Source organism: Amia ocellicauda, chromosome 3, assembly GCF_036373705.1.
Source record: "Amia ocellicauda isolate fAmiCal2 chromosome 3, fAmiCal2.hap1, whole genome shotgun sequence".
In the NCBI taxonomy this organism is placed as follows: Eukaryota; Metazoa; Chordata; class Actinopteri; order Amiiformes; family Amiidae; genus Amia; species Amia ocellicauda.
Genome location: NC_089852.1, coordinates 43,000,146 through 43,023,509, shown reverse-complemented (window position 1 = coordinate 43,023,509; position 23,364 = coordinate 43,000,146). Strand labels below are relative to the sequence as shown.

At 39.3% G+C, this 23,364-nt stretch overlaps 1 protein-coding gene across 2 annotated transcripts in view; it reads right to left on the bottom strand.

The window, feature by feature from the left end:
• Positions 1 to 12,869: 12,869 nt before the first annotated feature.
• The window catches only part of dscamb (Down syndrome cell adhesion molecule b), a 165,439-nt gene continuing 154,944 nt past the window's right edge, over positions 12,870 to 23,364 (bottom strand). For both annotated transcript variants that reach the window (XM_066699593.1, XM_066699591.1), the window contains 6 exons: positions 23,248 to 23,278; positions 22,554 to 22,669; positions 21,166 to 21,315; positions 18,226 to 18,423; positions 17,805 to 18,107; positions 12,870 to 14,055 (listed from right to left, as the gene is read on the bottom strand). In XM_066699593.1, coding sequence (XP_066555690.1) covers positions 13,709 to 14,055; positions 17,805 to 18,107; positions 18,226 to 18,423; positions 21,166 to 21,315; positions 22,554 to 22,669; positions 23,248 to 23,278 — 1,145 coding nt within the window. In that variant the 3' untranslated portion in view covers positions 12,870 to 13,708. The remainder of the gene's footprint in view (positions 14,056 to 17,804; positions 18,108 to 18,225; positions 18,424 to 21,165; positions 21,316 to 22,553; positions 22,670 to 23,247; positions 23,279 to 23,364) is intronic.

The window sequence follows — 23,364 nt, the reverse complement described above, 5'->3', positions numbered from 1 at the left end:
AATCGTATTTCCAAAACGTTTTTGTGATCCCATGACCTTAACGGTACTGTGGAAGATTAATATTATTGGAGTGATTTATTAGAAGTGCTGCTCTGGGAGTTTAAACTCCCTTTGTAAAATCACATTGCCATAGAAATTTAAGAATGAAATATTTATTTATTTTTACAATAATAGCAATTATATGCAATAGTATCCAAAGAACAAATTATATACATCCAGCTAATTAACAATTATTTTAAGGTAATATATATTTTCCACACCAAAGTGGGGCTGATTTGACAAAATATAAAGTACTTTACCTAGATTCGATGTGTTCAGCAGAATGTATCGCTCCATTATGAAATACCTATAAATGCTGGATTAGTATTCTCTCTGAAACATACTGTAATTATGTTTTCCCAAGTTAATGCCTCTTATTTTGGTTTTATGGGCTCTTAGGCTTTATGTGTGAAATAATTGGGTGTTCGACGTTTTGTTGATTCACATCTTTCCCCCCCCCTCATCTTTTCCAATAAATTGCTTACATCGGACATTTTGTCTGCAGTGGCCGTGTCATTGGTCATCACTGGTAAATCAATGATGGTTGTGTGTTTTTATATGCACAAATTGAGCCTCTTCTACTTTCTTGCCAATGTAAATACTTTCTGTTGTGAATGATCTGAGGCCAAGGTCTATTTTTATAACACTTGTAATAACATCTATGCGAGACACCATCTACACTGCTTAGTGATCATTTGCTTTCTTATTTTTTTATATTTAACCAAGAATTTCTGTACAATAAATAAAATGACCATCATATTTAGACAATGTTGCTTCTGTAAGGTGTTCTTGGAGATCAAATGGAATTTGTTTACATCACAATACAACAGTTCCATATCTAAAAGTATTAATGCATTAACCTCAATTGGTTATGGGTTCTGATATACACAGAATTGCTCAGTGATTGAGACAGCATTTGAAACTCACTTGAACTGCAGTTTTCTGTAAACACTTGTCATGCTTAAGTAGAACTGAAAGGCTATTTGCAAAAGGGATTGAGGACCAAATTGGCAAATTATATGTTTAAAATCAACAGAATGAAAAGAGACTATAGTACATAAATGGCTTTTAGGAAGCGCTAGCAGGGAATGATGAGAGGTTAAAGAGATTTAATTTGTGAAATCTCTTAATGCATGTATTCTGCTACATATTACTTTCATTCCTGTTTTAAATAAATCGGAAAACACATTAAGTGATCCAGCTGTGATTTACATCTGTATTCAAACACCAATGTTTAAGTATCGAGAATTCACAGAAGGCGGTGGATTGTGTTGGAAATATATTACTGGTAAATGGTTTGGATAAACCTCTCTGAGAACGGAGAGGTGATGATAATGATGAAGATTCTCCTTTGTTGTGGTCAATTGTTCCAGGGCTTGAAATTAACTTTGAAGTGATTTGTGGATTTATCCCTTCTTTTTTCACTTGACTTGATGCACTTTGGATCCAGACATGATTGATCTTGCAGGACCAATTCTCCATTCGCTGTGTGCTCAGAAAGCTGTGGTTTTATTGGTCTTCTAGAGGGTTCGACTCTCTTGAATAGTAACTGAACACTAACAACACAAAGCAAATGAACTGTATAGCTGCCTTTTAGTTCAATAGAGAGATGGGTTTTAAAAAGGGTGTGTTACATTTGACATACTATTATACTCCACACGTCATAGCCAGTAAACAAGGTATATGTACACCAATAGGATTTCAGTCTCACTGAGTACAAGTATTGATTCTTTGTAGCCTACAAAGCAAACTGTTCAGAAAATTACAACAAATGTTGCATCTGGCATAAGGTGTCTGGGGAGAGCATGCATCATACTGTCAAGCATTTCAAGCCTAAAACACCTGATTCAGTAGGGATAACAAGCTAATTAGGACTACATTCATCACTGGAGGCCACGGGCATAATTAGAGCTGAACTTCAGTCAAAAGGGGCACAACAGTTCAGCATCATGGTAACAGAGATCTGGTGTTCACTCAAAGACATTGGGAACCGATGCTCGATTAGAATTGGAAACTGAATGTCAGGGAAAATGACTTTCACAACTATCTGAGAGGTCAACCCCAGTGAGGAAGAAATGATTGTTTATTCTGGTCCCTCCTACAGACCAGAAAGTGCAAACACCTTTGGGGATACAGCCAGCAGAGCAATTGTGAAGCAAGAACTCCACTGAGACTCCAATAATGGGAAAAAGGAGAACGTCCTCAATAGCTACTCTTGAACAAGTAATCTACAAATAATAGTTCACCGAGCAGAACGATCCCCCTCCCCCTTACACTTGACAGCCTGTCCTAAAATCAGGAATTTTTCAGAACAAAGTCCACCTCCTCACTCGTGGCACAGTTCCCTGGTGTGAAGATCATTGGTTGACAAGCTCAACGATGGGGGAGTGTGTCATTGTATTAGCTGCTGAACTAGCATGCTCTACCAAATTCAAAATTACTCTCCCTAGTGATGCCCTGGCCAGAAAACCAATTGCAGTCAATTCAATAAAGACAAGACACACTCGGAATGAAATAAATGCGATTGTGACATGTTTAAAAAAGTAGCTATCAAAAAAGAAATCAATAAATAAAAATTACAATTAACGACCACCAACAAATTCTTAGCACTAATACTCCGCAAGATAGAATAAACTAGGTGGTTGAAGGAGGACAACTTCATGATACAGCTATCTAGATCAAATTTGAAATATGATACGCCCACTGCAAACCGCTCCCTTCAGACGCTCCAAACTCTCCCGCTTGAGATCAAGTCAACTGTCCCAAATTAATATGGACACAATAATCTCTCCGTATTTGTTTTCAAAGAGAAACATCTATAGGTATGTCAAAGTTAGCAAAATATTAAAGTTTAATTAGCCAGATAAAAATAGCTACTCAGCAATGATCTCTCTCTCTCTGATGAATACGAACGTGCTAGTTTTCCTTCAGACATGAGTTTGTGGGATAAGTAGGCTAGAGGCCGAGAATATGGACAGCACTCACAAATCTTTCCTCACGAAGTGCTGGCTACCTGTGTAAGCCATGGATACCTATCATAGTTTGACCTCTGAAAGTGAGGAGTCTATCCTGTCCCTCCCCGTGTCAGCTCGTGGTCTGTGTTGTGAGTCATTACAATGTCCAATTTTACAGAGAAAGTTCTCCTTGAAAAAGGATTCATAAACAAATCAACTATGATGTCTCCTCTGTCAGATGACATCCTTTTATTTTTAATGTGAAATACAATTTTAAATAATTATGTTGTGAATGTATTTTGTATATAGGGATATTTATGTTGGTCGGTTGCTCAGTTGCTCCCTAATGATTGGACAGCAGTCAGAGCTGCTTGACTTTCCCATTCCTCGCTAACGCAGGGCCTTCAAGTGAGGCAGAGAATACCCTGGAAGATTTATGTCCCATCTCTGCTTACTCCTGATTGGCCACCTGTCTAAAAAAAGGGTCATTCTTCGACTCATCTATTGGTTAAACTCACTCAAGACCTTGAACTAAGACGGAGAATACCCCGGCAGGTATAAACAAAGTAAGCTCAAAACACGAACATTTATGAAGTCACCCGAGCCGCTATGAAACTCAGGAAGCACACTATATGCAAGTGAGTGAAGCAACGTAAAGTCATGTTTAGAGTAATGCCTCCTTCCTGGATTGGTTACGGCAGTGAACTGAGTTTAACAAGGTACAATTGGGGAGAAAACAAGGAAATTGTTGAAGAAAAAAATGGGTAATAATTAAATAAATACAAGATTTGACTGATGGTTTACTTGGCTCTGAATGGTCAGCAGAGAATACCCATATGGTCCTGACAGCACACCACTGGCTGACACCCAAATGGCCATCAAATGCAGAGTTTGAGCAGAATCTCCCTACTTTTACACTGAGAAGAATATGTAAAAAACCTTAATAAAGCTCCTACAGCTACACCCTACAGGGTGGGGCAGAGAACCAGTACAGTACAAATATTTGAAAGCAATAAATACAGTGTCCAGTCTCCCTGTTTGATGTATTTATAGGTACTTAACTATATAAAGTGTTTTGAAAGGTTGTTTCCCTGAAGAATAGCAAATCTGCATTTTCTTTTCTTCCCCCTCTTCCTCACACTGCCCAGAAAACGAGGCCACACCAAACCGAATGAATGAATACCTGTAACTTACCAGTCTGTGAATCGGTCTGCAAGTTAGGTCCTGTGAACACAAAGTTGAACTCTGATAATGAACAGGCTTCTGCTCCAAAACATGGGTGTAGATATTTTGCAGCTGTTGCTTTCACAACGACCACAGGAGTCAATTCAGGTATGTAAGCCGAGCCCGGGTCAGTAGAAGTACAATACAAGTATATATCTGTTTGCTTTCCTTCACAAAATTGTTTCTTGGTTTGTGCCTCCATTGAGTGTGATTTGGTGGTCCAGTGAAGAATGTATACTACTGTACATCTTTGGTTTTGGAATGAGTTTGCCAGTTTACTTCTCCCCCACCCAGTGTGCCTGCAAAAAAAAAATCAGTATTCAAACATGAATTCTTCTAATTGCTCCGTATTAGTTCTTTATAGTGTGGTGTACAGGCAAGCTTTCCCTTTGTTGGGGCATTGACAGACGGGGATGCAAATATGATGATGTGAATATCTGGGACACAGCTATAGCTGGTGAGCCCTTCTTCCCAATTATGGGGACACACACATCACATTTGCACAAGGAAGCGGTGCAATTTTAAAAAGTTATATGGTAATGCTATTCTGAGTGACATCTGAATTGCGGTAATTATGAAGAGCCACTAATCCCATCAAAGCAGAGCCGTGTGTTATCATAACCAGCTGTAGCACTTTCCTTGCCCTCTCTCCCAGTACATAACAATAACAGCCCCTCCTAGAAAACGGGCCTGTCCCGCTTCCCTCTGAACAATAACGGGCCTTTAAGAAGGTATCACTGTTTTTAAGAACCAGAAATAGACACCAAACACCCCTCTCCATTTCCATATTGTTTGCTTTCTTCATCTTCAACTGAATATGAACCATATTATGTACCACACATTGCTATTATAAATATTTACATTTTTCACATTTATTTTATTATTTATATGTTGTTTAATACGAACATACTGATTGGAGTCAAAATTAACATCAAAAATGCCAGTGTTGATACTGAACAGTTACGACCCAGCAACTTAAATATCAGCTTTTTCCTGACCCTTCACAAATGACTAGATTCTCAACTAGCGTTTCAGGAGTTAAATTGTTCTGCCTTCCTAGCATGGAGAATTTAATAATTAAAAATAATGATAAAACATATTTGACACTTTTTTTACAGTGTGTTTTGCACAGTTAATCCACTGAGATACCCGCTCTCTAAAACAAACTTATGTCAGGGTTGTTTGTTTTAGCTGCTTATTGTTATTAAATTGATCTATAGGTTCTGCCCCAGAGACCCCATAAAAGATTATTTTACTAGATCACATTATTTTGTGTTCATAGAGACTTCCCCACACATCTTCCCTGCAATTCCTGTAAAAACATACTAGTGTTGTTTTCCCAGGCAGAGCAACGCAGTCTGGCTCTAAAGCAGCATTTATACTCACTGGAAACTGAGGGTGGAGCCTGAAAGCAAAGGATCAGGGGATACTTACTCCCTGGGGTATGAGTGTTCTTTCTTTCTTTTTTTCTTCCCTTCTGTCCCTTCAGGATTCTTGTACCACTGACTTGAAATAATTGTCAGTGACAGAAATGACATGGTCTTCTTTAAAAGCAAATCGCTGCTAGTGAATGTGAATGAAAGTGAAAGTGAATGAAAAAATAAATAAAACACATAAATAAATACAGCATATAGCCTATATATATAATATTCTTAGTATTAGGCTTGCATTACAACTGATGCCCAAAACCTACCCATTAAAATGATATTTTTACAGTAGGTCAAAACCTTTGAAATGCTCCAATATCTGGCTATACACCACTAATCTAATTTTCCACCATAGATAATTATGAATAGACTTTTGCTACAGTTAATTACTTTAGCATCCGACTGATGACAATGAATGGAGGAGCAGACTCTCAATGTGCATACAGAGGGTGTTATATATATATATATATATATATATATATATATATATATATATATATATATATATATAGTATAATGTGTTTACTTGAAGTTTTGAAATGCTGTCCAAGGGATTATGTAGATATTCAAACTGCTGTTATAATGTTTAAGACAGCCATGAGTTGGCATAGTGGGAAGAAAAATGTGGCTTAAAGCAATGAAGAAAAATCTATTTTGATATGACTCACTGCAAGAAATGCCAATGCTATAATCTTAAAATCAGTTTCTGAAGTTTTCTTTTATCTATTAAATTATTCCTTCAGAGCTACACCAAAATAGCATCAATTATAAAGTGAAGGCAGCTGGGCTGATTAGAAAGATACATGGAGTTCCCATTATTTACATAAGTTATATAGACTTAATGGACAAATAATTAAAAAGAGAAAAAAGAAAAAGATGAAGCACCATTTAGATTTGAAGAAGAATGTGTCTTCTGGGTTTAATTTACTGGGTGACAGGGTATTGAGTGTCTAAGCATGTATTATAGATGCATGTCATTAGCCCTTCAGCAGTGCTCAAATTCTGGAAAGATGCCAAGGAAAATATAGAACAAAATATCATAGTTGAGCCCCAAGACAGAAGCCAGTAGCAGAGACTGACTCGGATTATGACTGACAAGGGGAAGAGAACGGGCACACCTTAGCAAAGGGAAGCACCGACAATGACCAGATGAAAACTAAAAACCCACAGAACGTGAAACCTTTGTAGATTCAATGCCTTTGAAATGAAGATGAATGAGTAAAGCCTGCATCTCCAGGACAAGTCTAATGCTTTATACTTACACTCATTATAGAAAAGGGAAGACTCTAATGCTGCCTTCTAAACGCTATTCATAACTCTTATTAATGTTTGAAAAATACTCTGATAAGAACAAAAAGTCCGGAACACTTGTTTTTGTGGTGACTGAGTAGGACATTAGCTGTTAAATGTGAATTTAAGTATGTCCACAAACTTGCACAAAGACAAAACAGCACTTGAAATAAGTGGTGAGCACATCTGTCTCCACAAATATTTAAATAAAATGATCACCATACTTAGTACGAATTTGCATATGAGAGAAAAGTATGTATGTCTGAAAAGGAAGCACCCAATCTAGCATTTTGTCCATGCCAGTTAAATGCACTTGCTACTGGCATTTAAGTTCCCAGGCAAAAAATTATCTGGAACACCATGCCAATTCGTAGTTTTTTGCCTTGTTTGTGTTTCTACTTCCGGTGCTTGACCTTCATAGCAAATTGGAACCGTGGGGGAAGAGAGGAGCACAGAAACCTACCTTGTTATCGCCACGATCACATTCCTGTCCTGTGACCTTTTCCAGGCACACGTGCATCTCTCAGGGGTTTGCGTTACACTTCAGTCATTAATATGAGAGAACTGCGTGCATCCAAAAAGGCCTTCAACATGACGAGGACATAACAGTGAAGTGCCTGGAAGCAGAGCTGAGCACTGCGGTTTTGTCTTGCTGTAGTGCATGTTAACATTTCCCCCCCACCCATGATGTGTGTACAGATACATGAGGTAAATACATAAGGGAGAGGCATGTGCACAGATAGACCCCCGGTGGTGCTTGAGCCCCTGCCCTTTTTCCCTTAGACTCAATAAGTGCCCTTTACCCTGAGCACCCACACCCCCTCCCAGAACACACTTCGTCAGCATGCCCCCTCCGTCTGCACCACACCAACACAGGGTGCCCTTTTTTTGGATTGAGCCCCTGCCCCTCAAAAAATCTGTGCATGGTACTGATAAGGGACATCTGACAGGATAATCACAGTACACAATATATTTAGCAATTTGAAGGGACGTCATGTTAATTACATAAATAAGATAAGGATGTATGGAGGGAAGATGGAATTGGTCATGTGACATCATGTCCAAAAGTGACCAGATATCCTTGTCTCAAGGTATCCCAGCAGGCATCCTAAAGACCTCTCTTTGAACTCCACAGGTAGAGTGGAATCGCCCACTTAAAAATCTCTTTTTTTATGAACACTCATCGAAACTGGATATCATTAACTGTATGGAGGTACCCTCTTCCCCGTTCTTGTTTCATGTTTCTTTGAACTAACCTAACAATCAAATATGTATTACAATTACATGGAACAGTAACATCGATATGTCTCTATTGTGCTACTCAGTAGATTTGGAAGAGAACCATCTCTCAAACAGCAGGTCAAATTAGTATAAAACTTGATGTTTTTGATGACGAGATGCTCACCTTGGCTCATTTTCACATGCGAAGAGGCATCAATTATCGAATCCCAGGAGCCTACCTTGCTTTAGCTTCTTGTAGGCTGTGATATTAATTAATAAAGACTAATTAAGAGCAATTAAAGAAGCCTCATTCCCTATGCCCATGCCTCTCTGGATGCAATCAATGTCTTGCACCCTGTGGTCACATATTTCTTGACAGAATCAGTCCTGTCTGGGTGTTATTTATGATAACAGTTAATAACAGCGGCGAGAAGGCAGCGTTTAAATCTCCCAAGCCACGCTTAATTTGCTGTGTACATCAGATGGATAGTGAATATAGTTATGTCACATCGAGTAATACATTTACTGTGCAACCCAACCCAGTTGCCCACATCAGTGATATAGGACCATAAAAGCAATTTCCAAGCTCAGCATCCAGTGTGCTTGCGGCTCCTGGACTGTGACACGCTGAACGCTGAAGAATTAATCGAACACTAGTGCAACAGAGGCGGCTGAGGAAGTGAGAAAGTTGAGCAGTGCTAGCAAAATGATTCATATCTGGGTGTATTAAAAGAAGGAGGTCAAAATGTTTAAGCACTGATTTGCTCAGGGGTATTTAAATCACACACCGTGAAGTGTGGTTTGGGCACAGGTTTCTTCATTCGAGGTATGTCCCCGAATTCTGAAATGACCTCCGTTCTGATGTTAACAAATTGAAACTGTACTTCTATTGTACATTAGATTCTAAAGTCATTCTGGTGGTTGAATTAGTTCTGTAATAACAATATTACAACACCTGCATACTATACATAGAAAACTATGATACTGCATTGCATTTCCGATAGAAGAGACGTCACAAAATATACAATTCAAGCTCAACCATCAGCCTTGTACCCCAGAGTTAACAATCTTAGCTTGGTCTCATTGTCGAATTTACGATTTTCAAATTTTTCAATATTTTCAAATAAAACTCAAAACCTTCAATTGATACCAAAATAGGAATTCATTAGCCTACAATCTATATAATATTTAGATTCTTTATGCTGAACTATAAAGCTCCATTACAGTGTGGAAAGAACAGGCCTCATCCATTACACACAATTGTGTTACATAAGTAGGTGACCTGCCCCATTTTCAGACAATACAAGAGCCGGAAGCCCAATCCTAGCCAACACCAAAATGTCAAGCTAGGCCCAAACAAAGCTCCGCCCAGTAGAGGATAAAACCAATATGCTAAAAGACCAGTTTCCCAATGTGGGTTTTTACACTCTACTGATTTCACAGAAGGGGTAAGTCAGCATAGCAAGCTTGTTACACTGGGTTCACCGGGAACTCTAATCATATATCTAGCCAGGACCAAAACGTAACCCTATTTTTAACATTAACCTTCATTAAAATGCAAGACTTAGCAAAATGTTACCATTAGTTAATTCCTACCTTGAGCTGTATCCATAGCTTGGTCACATTTTCAGATTTTGATTCTTTTTCATACTCTTCAGTTCATATAGAAATGGGAATTAATTAGTCTAACACCTTCAGAGTGTTAATTATCCTGAATTGTGATACAGCTAGACAGTTTTGACAGGAAAAAGACCCTACTCTATACTCTGTTGTATTACATTACTAGTTTACATGCCCCTAATTAAAAGTTACCATTGTCAAATTGTCTTAATTTCTGGTGTAGCACAGAATTGTGGAAAATACACACATGGGATTAATTCAATATTAAAGAGATAAATATTCCTTCCATAAATAGTACAGTAGGTGTGGTTTGTTTTGAAGTTTGTGATGTGGAGGGCGGGGCTGGGAGGGGTGAGCATGCTCAGTAGACACCATGCTACATTTACAATATAAACATCTTCTGCTTCTAAAAGTGGGAAACTGCTTTCGTTCATTTGAACACCAGAACAAAATGTTTATATTGTATATGTAACATGATGTCCAATTGATGGTTTAGCTTTAATATTGCTTGCTAACCCCTGCTGTAGATATTGATATGCTGCAAGAAAGTACATTAGTGCCTTTTACACACCAATATATCATCTGTATTTTCAGGATGGAAACAAGCAAAATGGGAAGAGCTTCTCCCTTTTAGGACCATACCATTCTATATGACACAATCATTATAGACTCATTATTGTTTTTTCATAGTCACATACAGAAAGCCATTTTTAACTTCAATTTCCCCCAGAATGAGCCTAGCACAGCGATACAGCAAAGTTAGTGTCGCTGCATTATTTCATTAGATTGGAGGCTTTTCACATCTCTGCTGCGAACAGCATGAGCGTACGCAATCTATTCCCACCCAGCAGGGCACCCGTGCCGAGTCGAGCTGCAAAAACACAACCTTGTCTTCTAGAACAGATGAAGCAGCCCAGCCTTCCTGCCCCAGTTTCTGTCTGGAAGCCGGTCTTCCTGTAACTCAGGTTTCTCAGCTTCTCAGCGGATGTTTCATTTTAAAAGTTCAGCTTTTGGGGTGTAATTGCACTTCAGTCAATATGCAAAGAACATTCCAACACAGAAGTATGCAAGGAAGACCCATCTTATCAAAGTATTTATCAACCCATTTAGGGAAAATTCACAATCCTTGGGCAAAGATGGAGGCGGACTTGATGGCGCACATCGGATGGGTGCAGATTTAGGAAGGAGTGTGAAGGAAAAAGACATGTAAAGAAAGAACAATAAAAACAACAGAAGCGTGTTTCACATTTTTCTGAAGCACGTCCCACTGTAGAAATCTTAGTGACAACAACATCAATGGGTGCAGATTTAGGAAGGAGTGTGAAGGAAAAAGACATGTAAAGAAAGAACAATAAAAACAACAGAAGCGTGTTTCACATTTTTCTGAAGCACGTCCCACTGTAGAAATCTTAGTGACAACAACATCAATGTTATCATTACGTCTGACACAAATTCTCCTTCCTTCAATCAGGCAGTTAAAATGCAAGTGTACTGGGCCAGGTCAGTTTCAGTGAGTATGTACAGGTTTTTGTCTGTCATTGGTTCAGAGGAATACTGGACGCTTTCCCTTCTTGAAATTGGAAAGCCCACTAAAGGTCTGGATCTTCCACCATGAAATAAAAATGTCTCAAAGGAGATGTAAGAACACAGAAAGAGACATATCACACCTTAAACTGATACACAGCATTCAAGCAATTCAAATGAACTTATGTATCCATATGACAACTCAAACGGGGCTCCTCCTCACTCTACCCGATTCTGTCTCTGTTCGTCCTGTCCTCCATCACACTGTGCCACCTGTGCTCGGCACAAAGACAGTGGGAGACACACCGCAACCCAGATCTCTTACCTTCTACTCCGCCCAGTCCTGCAACCTCCTAATATTGTGTGTGTGTGTTTATGGTTCCCCCCACCACCCCTGACTCCTGAACCCCTCCTACACATGGTGCACAGGCATGATTTAACTATCAGGTATTTTTATGATATTTATAAAACCTTCAAATTAAACCCAACTGCATGTAAACTCATCTTTACTGTACTTTCTGTACGTCTTTATGTTTTTAGATTAACTTCCTAAGACTTAATATTTTAACTTACTACACAGCGCCATCTGCTGGCTATTAGTGTTGTTGTCATCGGCTTCTTTGCATGCAGAGAACCTGATTTTTATTGAAAGCGAATCATCTCCAATGAGTTTTTTGGTAATGTGCACAGACACTGCACTCCTAGTTGAAAAAACTACCTAGGACTTTCCAGCAGTCTTTGAAAACAATGACATGAAGAAAATTAATTTATTTAAAATGCCCCCATCTAAATAATTCATAATTATTGCGGAACACTCTGTAGATCATCAGCCCCGGTCCACAGCTGACAAGCACGGCGATCTAACAGATCATATGCTGAGTGTATCACTTTAGTGGACTAAAGACAATGGACAAAAACATTAGCATCAACAAAAGTGAATTAATTAAAAATAAGAGAACACGTATTGTTTATATAGTGCTAGTGAATAATTGTCAGAAATGACAGCAATAGGCAGGTTTTAGCCCTGTGTTGAGCAAGGTAACATATAGTAATATAGAGGCTGTAATGAAGAGATGATATATTTTCACCTGGTATTCAGTTCCGGAACCTTAAGGAGGTTGACGCCATTCTGAAACCTCCATGCCATAGACTTCCCATGATGCTTCAGGCTTCAGAGCAATAAACCATGCACTGGAAGATCTGATGAAGCTAAAATTAAGGTTTGTCTTGCTATCTGAATAAGAACCATTGGGAATTTCAATTTCTTTGTAGGTCAGGGCTTTCAACAACGTTTGTCACACAGTTTTGCCATTGTAGAAGCAAGGCACCGCTCTTCATGGGAATATATTACACCTTTCACTAACAAACACTGAGTTCAGGGGCAGCACCGACTCGTTTACACCTCCATACATTTACACCTTCCTCAGCCCATTGAGAACAGACTGCATTCATTGACCCGTCTGCCCACCAGGGATGGCATTGCTTTAATTAACATTTTAAAAAGTTTAAATAAATAAATTAAATTAAATAAACAGAGGCTCAGTTTCCTAATTAAAAAAAGATGTGTGCAAACATGACTAAAGACTTTATTAACCAAATCAATTTCCCTGTAATATCCACAAATAAAAGTGATTTCTTTTTTTTATATATAATAATAACTCTTCACATTGTATTCTGTTTCACTGTGTGACAAAATTCTCAGTCAGATTTCCAGCTTTTTTTTCCAGATTTTTTTTTTTCAATTCAGTCCCCATGCATTCATAGGATTTGTTTTTAAAAACATAACAATCTGTGAAGATTGAACAGTTGGACAATTTTTGTTTCTCACTCTTTTGTTTCTTGTTTTCTCTCCAGCATCTTTCAATTATTATTATTATTATTATTATTATTATTATTATTATTATTATTATTATTATTATTCTTTCAGTTTTATTTTGTATAGAAAAATCTGACAGGCATCCGATCCGCAGTTATCTCACACTCAGACAAAAAATAAAGCAACAATGTTCTGTAGAGTGCTCAAAAGATTCCTCTTCATCTGTTTTTTGGATTTTCTTTTTCCATATTATAATAATCATAATTATATCAATATTCTTTATCTCTCATTTTAAATAAATTATTTTGGCAATCTTCATCTGTTGTAATTTAAAATGAATGAATACTCAAGTAAAAAAAAAAAGAAAGGAAGAAAGACAGAAAGAAAGAAGGAAGAAAAAAAAAAGAAAAGTACCCATTTGTCAGTCTCCTTTTGGAATTTCGAAATATTATGTACAACCGCTTTGTTTCTTTGTTTCTTTGTTTGTCGGACTGTTTTTTGTGTGTTTTTTCTTTTTGTTTGTTTGTGTTGTTTGTTGTCGGTGTGTGTCTGTTTTCAATAGAACTCTTCAGTAGTCCAGTCCATGCTCTTTGTTATACCAAGGTGTAGGATTTTGCGTACGGGTTGCTGCTTTGTTTCAGGTGTCCTCGTGAGTCCAGCAGCGATTCTTGTGAGCTGCTCATTTTGGCGGCCTGTCCGAGGTCCGCCCCCTCTCGCTGGGGGAGTGTGGACGCTGTCCCGGGCTGCCACTGCTGGACCTCCCTGCTGGTGGGCACCTCCATGGGCGTGGGCTCCAGGATGGCAGGGCGCTTCAATGTGCGGCTCTTCTGCGGTTCCAGACAGGCCTGTCCGAGTCCCAGGTCTCTGCTGGTGGCGGGAATGCCCCGGTTTAGTAGAAAGTCCATTCGGAGATAGGGGGGGAGATGCATTAGGTCACCTCCTGCAAAGAGATAGAGGAAAAAAAAGGGGTAGCAGAAGAGAAGGAGTGACATTTACACCAGACATTGAAGGTAAAATGTTTCCACTTGGAGCTGAAGAAATGTCTAGTTGAACTTGGCACTCATTCAAAATGGTTTAACTGCACTGCTTGATTCTTCAGCTCAGACAACCTATAGTCCATTGGGTTTTCATCTGTACAGGTCAGTACTTACACCAGGGTTTCCCAAACCAGTCCTGGAGACCCCCTTGCCCTGCTGGTTTGTATTCCAACCCAGCTCTTAATTACATAATTGAGCCTTATATTACAGTGTAGTTCAATTAAGGATTCAATTAAGCAATTAAGATCTAAGTTGGAACAAAAACCAGCAGGACAGGGGGTGCTCCAGGACTGGTCTGGGAATCCCTGACTGATACAGACATTGCAAATCCACAGAAGCTTTTGAAAAAGAATAGTTGGCAGAAACAAAGCATGATGGAAACTAAAATGCATACGGCGGCCTGTCTGAGTTCCAGTGCACAGTCTCTGGCTTTGTGCAAAACCCTCTCCTTGTTTTCAAAAGAAGGCCAAAGACAAGAGGATATAATCCACTGTGTAATAAACATTGGACTAATGTATGAATTGGTTGTGACACTTGTTAGATGCAGTTATCCGAGCCTGATTTATTGCTTCATATCTACCCCATTCTGAAGCAGTATACACAGCTATACAAGTTCACTTCATAGTGCACATTAAACACAGCCATTACAGGGGAAAACATGCCATCTATACGCCAGTGTTGTCGTTGATTGTATCTGTCTTTTATTTGCCAGCCCCTATAGAATTAATAGCATATAGAATTAATTGAAGATGCGTTTTCAGAAGTTATCCTATGTCTGACCTTGGCCATCGGTGTAATTGGTTCAAATGGGAAATTAATATTTAAATAAATGTATTTTTAATTTGCTTTGTTAAGCCAGTCAAGTTGATGAATGGTCGCTGTTTTTAATTGAATCACTCCATCTGAATACATTTGTCTATATATGCATAGAATAATTTATATACATATATGTCAGCCTTCAAGAGTGCGGTTCATTATTAATTAATTCGAAACCCGAGAAGAGCTAATCAGTTATAGAGAAATTGAAGAGATATTCCTAGTGGAGTTTCATCAACAGATAGATCCCACCAATGTATGTTTAAGCATTAGGGATGCTCCTCATAGTAAAGAACCAAAACCGAAACCTCTCAGGAGTTTTCATAACTGGACATAAATAACAAATGTACATACATTATAACCCGCCTCAATTTGTCCCTATTTTTTAGGATACGTCTTTGTAAAGTTGTGTGAGCTTCAAATTTCAGATTATATTGAAATATCCAGCAGAATATAAAATGTCTGGTACAGTGTGGGCTTGTCTCTTTCTGCTGTCTGGATCATTCTCCCTTTCAGGAACTTTATCGCCTGAAAACATTTGTTTCGTTTTGAGATTAGCCTTTGCTGGGAAATGGCTTAAACGAATCCTGTAAAGTCTTGCACTCAGCAGTTTTTAAAAGCAGGGCTTAGGGTGGTTTTTGACTTGCAAGTTTAACAAGATCCATGGTTTGACCTTGATTCATTAAGTGGGTACAAACAATCATAAAATGGGCTGGTTTTGTGTGTTTACAGATCCCAGGTGGTCTTCACTCATTAGGTTGACTTTACAGCGCTTGACTGAAACCCCTTCGCTGTATTCCCATTAATGGCTTCAGTTAAAGCTACATTGGGCATTGATATGAGGGGAAAGAACAAAGCCATACTGTTACACAATTCTATAATAATCACATTAGTTGTCAATAGCTGTAATATGACTTGTGAATGTGAACTGAATTCATTCACAGTTAAAAAAGTCTGAAGCACATCTTCACAACAATTCCCTGCTGAACAATCTAGGGACAAGTAAGGACCAGTCAATGCCCCTATCAGGTCTCAGATGCTGGAGAGCTGATTGCACCTGTTTGTTAGGGGTTAGCTAAATTCCTCCATAATGCCTATTTTATAGAGAGATATATATTGCCTTTATGATTATGTGCATCCGACAAGAGGTGCATGCCGTTTGAGGTGGATAATATTACAACTTTTCTGGGACAGCAGCCGAGTTCAGCTCGTAATCAGCGTAAACCAATCTGGATCCGAAGACCTCAAATTTGGAAAAAGCCTGAATTAAACATGAAGGATGAATAATGCAGCCGATGAGTCCAGGAGTTTTTTGTAACTTTTTTAACCCCTGAGGTCATACCGTACCTCACCCCTGCCCAGTCTGTTTGCATAACCTGGTGATGAAGTCAGACAGCTATATCAGTCACTTTCTGGGGTTACACACAGACACGGGCACTAGCAAAAGGTTTCAGTGGTGAAATGGGTATTTACCCCTGTATAGTTTTTAGTTTCCACTAGAAGAAGAGACTCCCTCTCTCTATGTAAAGATCTATATACGTACATTCCAGTATAGTTTTTAATTTAAAATCATCTATATAGTGCAAAACCTAACCAGGGGCCCTTCCGATTCTGTCCCCTTTGGTTTAACCGCATTGGGTGTAACTGTAGCACTGCGAGGTGTGACACAGGGTTTAAAGCGTAATCTGCTCAAAGGGGTAATTTGAAAGCAGCTCCAGCCAGAGGGCTATAGTTGTTTAGAGAGCTCCTTTGTGACTGTAAAGTGCAGTTTTGTTAGTACAAAAGATTGTCTTAGATGGAGTCTGAGATAGCTTTCCCTTTTAGCACTTTGTCCCACAGGCTAAGATCAGGACAGCGGATCGGTTACAGTCGCCTGCGCTGGTAAAATGTTATCAATTAAGGATGAGTAGAGAAACCCTATACTATCAGAAAACTTGATCTCCCCCTCCTCCATTCCCTCCATCCACACACACGCACACACCTCGACCCTTCAGCGCTTTAGACAGTCAACACAACAAGTAAAAGATCCTAAACGGGGTGCCCATTTCAACAGGAGGCTGCCTGCATGTAATACGAAGCCCACAATAGGGAGATGTGTGATTGATGCGGCCTCTTTAACGAACGAGCTGAGGTAAGTTGCTCAATAAATAATTACATCTGAAAACAAACAACACATACAGATAAATTATGAAAATGCTTTTGTCTAATTAGAGACAAGAACAGGAATGGGAAATTAAATTAATGTAAAAAATTGTGGAACATGATATATTTTGAGTCATTAAAGGCTTGAGATGGCACCCATGGCAGATCATACTGATACTGCGGTCTCCACAGGTATTCATTTATGTATGACATTGGATAACTTATCAACAATATGTATTGAAAAAATCCATACATTGCTCTGCTGAGGTCCGGAGACATATATAAAATGTCAAGAGAAGGCTATCATTTCCCACAAAAAAAGGGGAGGCATAAGCAATCTGCTGGACTTTTGATAAGGCGAGGAACGCTGTCAGCATCTGAAGATGATCTAAAAAAAGTAGCTCCTTTTCTTTATTTACAGCTTTTGAAACCAATGCAAAACTTCACTTCTGAAGTTTTCGGTTCCTATTGCCAAAACAAAATACTACGCAGGTGAGGCAAAGTTGTGGGACTAAAACGGGCTTTATATTACAAATTGAATGGATCACAATTGCCCAGACCCACCACCATCTCTCCCATCCTGTTTTGGCAATGAAGTTCCTGGTTTGAAACACACAAGTAAGCACTAAAGGCCTTCTCTTCTTTTACACCGTACATGATTCTCAATTGCTGCTCGGTAACAGTGGCCTCTTACCTGGTCTGTGTGCCTTGGGGACGGCCATGTTCATGACCCTCCCCCCGTCCTGAGGTTTGGGCGGCGAGGCGGTGAACCTGCAGATGCCTGACTCCGAGGGGGTGCTGGACGTCAGGCTGTCCGTGTACTCATTGGTCCCTGCAGTCAGCTGCTCGGAAGAGGTGTCGGAGATGAAGCACTCCGTGATGGTGAACTTGGCATGTCTCAGCTGCTCCTCCATCTTGGCGTGCTCGTAGGCGCGGGCCAGCTCCTCGTACGTGGAGGAGGCGCTCTCGGTTGACACCATGCTGCTCCGTGCTCGGTCTGGACAGACACACATCAACCACCGCCATTAGTGACAATTCAGTTTATCTATACATTTATTCCATACATTTTTGTCCCCCTGATCATAGACACTGCTTTGGAAGCTGGCTGGTGTTACCTGTGTCCTGAGATGGGCTGACGCTGTAGCTGTCACTCTCCTTGTCGACAGAGCCGGCTGCACGAGGGGTGGGCAGCCTCCAGTCTGTGGTCAGGGTGTGTGTCGATATTGTGGGGTGCGGCCGATTCAAAGTCCACTGGCTGGCGTACCTGTTCCTAGCGGTGGGGCCGGTCTTGGCGTTTCGTCGGGCTGTGGGATCTGCAGGCAGGTAAAACACGATGTAAAATACCCCTGCTGCTGCTTCAACAGGAGGAACAGTGACCTTTACTTTACCAAGGAAACAAATGACCAATCCGGAAGTGACTACACGGATGTGCTGTTAGCAAAATTGATGCTTTGTGTGCAAAATGTAAATTCACTCCGCCAAACAGTTTCAAAGAAGAAGATTGAATATTTTTGACCAATCCAATATGGTTGCCAAACCATGTAACTGATCGACTCGTCTTGAACAAATCTGAATATATAACACAATTTCATGTACCCAGTTTCACATCTGTCCGATAAGCAGTTTCGGAGATGATGATGTTTGAATATTGCCTAATAATTGTCACTTAATCCAATATGGACACCAGACCATATGACCTATAATCTTGAGGGACAACTTTTTATAGATATCTACCATCATACACATTTTTGCCTGTTTCTGATCAGCAGTTTTCATTTCATGGTCATTTGAATTATATGGTGGAAAAAGTATAATAATAATCCTACCAACCAAGAACTGTAATCTTTCTTTAGAAACACAGAAAGGTCACGATGGCAGGGAAGTCATTCAGGCCCACAAGACTTGTTAATTCCTTTATGACACTCAGAGCGCATGTCAAGTGTGTGGGAAAATTACAATTCCTATACTTTACATTGTCTATAATCACACCATGTTTAGATGTCTGTAGTGAGGGATCCAGCAATATGTTTTTCCCTCATTAGAATATCTATTTTAGGTTAGATTAGCAACTGTAAAAAATAAAATCACCTGTAACTATTTTATATAAAGAGAAACAAATACAGTGTCAAACATTCTGATTGTAATAAGTCACCAGAGGACTTTGTAAAAGGGTTACATCTGCATTTCATTGGTAATAAATTATAGATTACATCCCCTCCCTCACAGGACCCAGTGTCTGGCGTTCAGGGTGATGGAAAAGCTCAGAGTGTCCTGTGAACGATTACAAGCTCAGGCTCCAGTCTATGGGCTGCACTATCACTGAGCTTTGTTTAATCATTTTTAATTCCATTTGCTTTTCCTGAATGATATCGAGCTGCGCTGAAGAGAAGCATCTCTGTCAGCTCAGGGATGCGGCAAAAAATTAGACCAGTTAGCTATCTGGTAATTTCCTTGTTAATGCAATAGTCTATGACATTGACTTTCACTGACGCAGGCAATATGTCAGGCATCATTAGACCACTTGAAAAATGGTAATCGGGTACCGAGAGAAGTTTTGCAACAGTGCATTAAATTCTTAATTGGTTCAGCACCACTGCAGTCACACGTCTTAATAAGTCAACATAACCTCTTTGTCACCTTTAACTATTGTTGTGTGTGTTCAGAGCCTCTCTTTGACTTCTGTGCTACTCACAGGTAAGGGAAGCCTTCATCCAATTCTCTAGAAACTATTTTTTTGTAAATTAGCATTTTCATTTGATAATAGTAGGAACATTTGTTAAATTCAAATAAAATGAAAGATATACTACAGTTTGGGTTGATTGGTTCAGATGAATATACAACGCTAAAATATAGCCTATTGTGTTTGAACTGAAGGAAGAGCTTTTGCAATCTGTCAGATTACACTTCATAGATAACTAGACTTCCAAATTGATAAATTAAGAGTGTAACTTCAATCTGTTTGTTTAGTGAGTGGAAATCATTGAACACCTTATTTGCATACACACAATTATGACACAGAAACTTCAGCCTGTTTTCTTTTTCCACAGAACAGGCTAGAGGGGGCCACCCAGGATTGCCCAAGGGAACCCTGGGAAAGAATCTCTGTGATGAGCCTTCCACGCTGGAACCTGGACAGCATCCAACTCTCATAAAGAGCTGTGCTGTGCATTCCCTGGAGGACTAATGAGGTCATGAATAAATAAGAAGGAAACTGCAGTTTAAAAAAAAAAGGGAATATGATGTGAGAGATTTGTCATACAAATTAATTCTCTCTCCCCGTTGCTGTGTTGCGGGTCCCCTGGAGCCCCGGGAATGACATAGAATTGATGAATACAAAAGGTGTTGGGACGACTTCCATTTTTTTCTTTTTTTCTGTTAGGCTCAGATGGACCTAAGCTCAGACTCCCCGGGCTAAGCTTTATAAATGAATGGCACATCTTTTTCACAGTAGAAAGCTGCCTTAATGACCGCTGTTAAGTCTGCTATGCACTGATTAAAGTAATCCGTGCCAACCTGCTCTCTGGGTGCGATATGAAATGTGATCCTGCAGCATTTTGTGAAAGGGTTTTATTTATGCTGAAATAGCGGTTTCCCCTTCACCAGTTTCACTTGTCCCGAGGACAGGACTGTTTTTTAACACTATGGGATTCCTCTTGTCCAATGCAAATTGATTCCTATCCTGCAAATCAAATTCTGCTTGTTGAAAGAATTAGCTTATTTAATTGTCATCACCTCTTGTCACAACATGTAAGGAAACATGATGCATTTACCTCACCTCCCATGCACAAAATATGGGTAATATATGGGTACACATATAACTGACTTTTGTAGGTAACACAATGTCCTTTCTGAGTCAGTATACTCTCATCTGGAGTTCATATTTGTACAGCATCACTATGTTATCATATTTCTGAGGACGGGCGCTTACTTACTAAGAGGTTACCTTCATTATTTGACACTTTGCTTTCCATTGTTGATCATGAAAATCCCTGAACTTTGAACCCCCTCAAGGCTGTCCTTCATTCACCCAGAGCAACAATAACAAACTCTCTTACTTGTTCCAGGTCGGGCATCGGACACGTCCACTAGTGGCCCAGTAGCCTGCGAAAGAGACTGGTAGTGGACTGTGTGTGTGACAGTGGACGATTTCTGTTTCGATGTTTCTCCAAAATCCGCATCGGTGAGCAGCACCGTGGACCTGTCATCTGTAGGAGTCGACAGAAGGATATCAAGTCACACAATAAATACATTTATTTATTTTACTCTAACATGTTATGATGTGATTAGACACCAACCACACATATAGATTTCCCACTTGTCCTCCATGGACTTACTTTGTCCAAATAAAATGTCTCTAAGAGTACAAAATTACAAAAAATTAAAAAATAAACAACCAAGAAAAGTAAACATGAAAATGAAAACTTTTGTCCTTTTGCTGCAGTTTTGGGCTAAATTAATCAAATTCCTAAAATCATTGCAGCAGGACACGCTACGATAAAAAAAGTATTGACATTTTGTGAATTCAGAGACGAGCCCAGCCCCGCCAACGCATTGCTATGCAACGATGGTGCTATCACTGCAATACTGTGATGAATATGAGATAGTTAGACAGATTTCAGGAGAACTTGTCTGAAGGACTTAATGGAGGGTAAATAATCTCAATCTTGTAACACATGTTTGAGGCTACTACTCCTAACCCTTCTGGCTAGGGGCGTATTGCTGCTATTCCACTGACAAATGGGATGTTAGCTGATGATGCAGAATTCGTTATACAAGATGTCCTGATGTTGTATTTGTATTAGTTTCAAATCCGAGAAAGCATCTTTTTATTATTATACTCAATTATGATGGTTTTGAGCTTGAAAATTCCCACACTGCATTCAGCAATGTTGAGCGCTGATCTTATTGTTCTTGTGTTTGTGTTTTTAGCACAACAACTATTGATCTGATAGTGACAAAGATTTAGGGCAGAAGGAAGCTTGTATAATGCACATGTATGGTCTCGTCGTCTTAGCAGTGGTCAGTAGTGTGTTTATAATTAAAACCACAATCCTACAACTAACTGTAAGCCAAACTATGAGCCATAACTTCAGCTGTAACCTTGCCTATTCCATAACCCTAAACTTACTGTTAGCCCTAAACCTGAACATCACCCTAAATGTATCCGTAACTATAACTCTATAATGAAATAAATACTAATTCAAAGATACACAGCTACAGACCAATCATTAGAAAACCAAACATTTTTCATGTATACATTTTCTATTTGCTCTGTGATGTTTTTTTCAGGGGTTCTAGTTTCTACTCCATATTATCCCTGCTTAGAAACTCCCCTGCTGGCTGTTGGAAGCAGAATCTGTTGTGTGTCAGGACGGCTGGTGTTTCAGTGTGACTAACGCGACTGTAAAGCCTCAGAGCTCGCATGGCAGTGGCGGAAGTGTACCGATTGTCTCCATGGTGTCTCTCTCTTCGATGAGCAGCTGGGCTCTCGGTATGTCGATGTGCATCCTTAGAGTCTGCTGCTGTTTGTTGAGTGTGTCGGACGTCCTGGTGTTTTTGCTGAAAAACAGAAGGAGAGACACATCTATGAAAAGGTGAAAACAAGCAGAATTCAAACCTGTGCTATGAGATCTGCTTTATATTACAGGCCAATCAGTCCTATATTTAACAGAGCAAGGCAAACAAAATATGACAAGCTTTCCTATTTACAATTAAATTATATTTTTACTCATCTAACCCAAGGCAATAAGACAAATATTTATACATTGAACTCGATTGCATTAAGTAAATTCATGAAGCGTATTTTTACAGTGGGTTTTGAAGCATATGTTCTTTCAGCTGAGCATGAAGTTGATTATAGTACCTTGCAGAAGGCAGCACCAGGTAAATGGATTATAAACTTACAATCACCAAAACTCATGCAGAAAACACACAAAACCAAAATGATTTTCAGCATCTTGAATGGTGCTTATGAACTAATTTTATTTCCATTTTACAAAACATCTGCAGAAAATTATACACATGCATGCATGTGAAATGTGCAGATCACAGAATCATCCTAATCACACTTAGTGTGTGTCTAAATATAGCACCATGTAATCTAATTCATACATTCAAGTATAATTCAAAACAATTACCTCATTAGCATTTCTGCCAAGCTTTTAGCATCTGCAAAACAAACAAAAATACACAGTGGTTAGGGATGCATTCGTAGTTAAAGGGAGATGATTTGTCTTCTATTAGTCAGTGTTTCA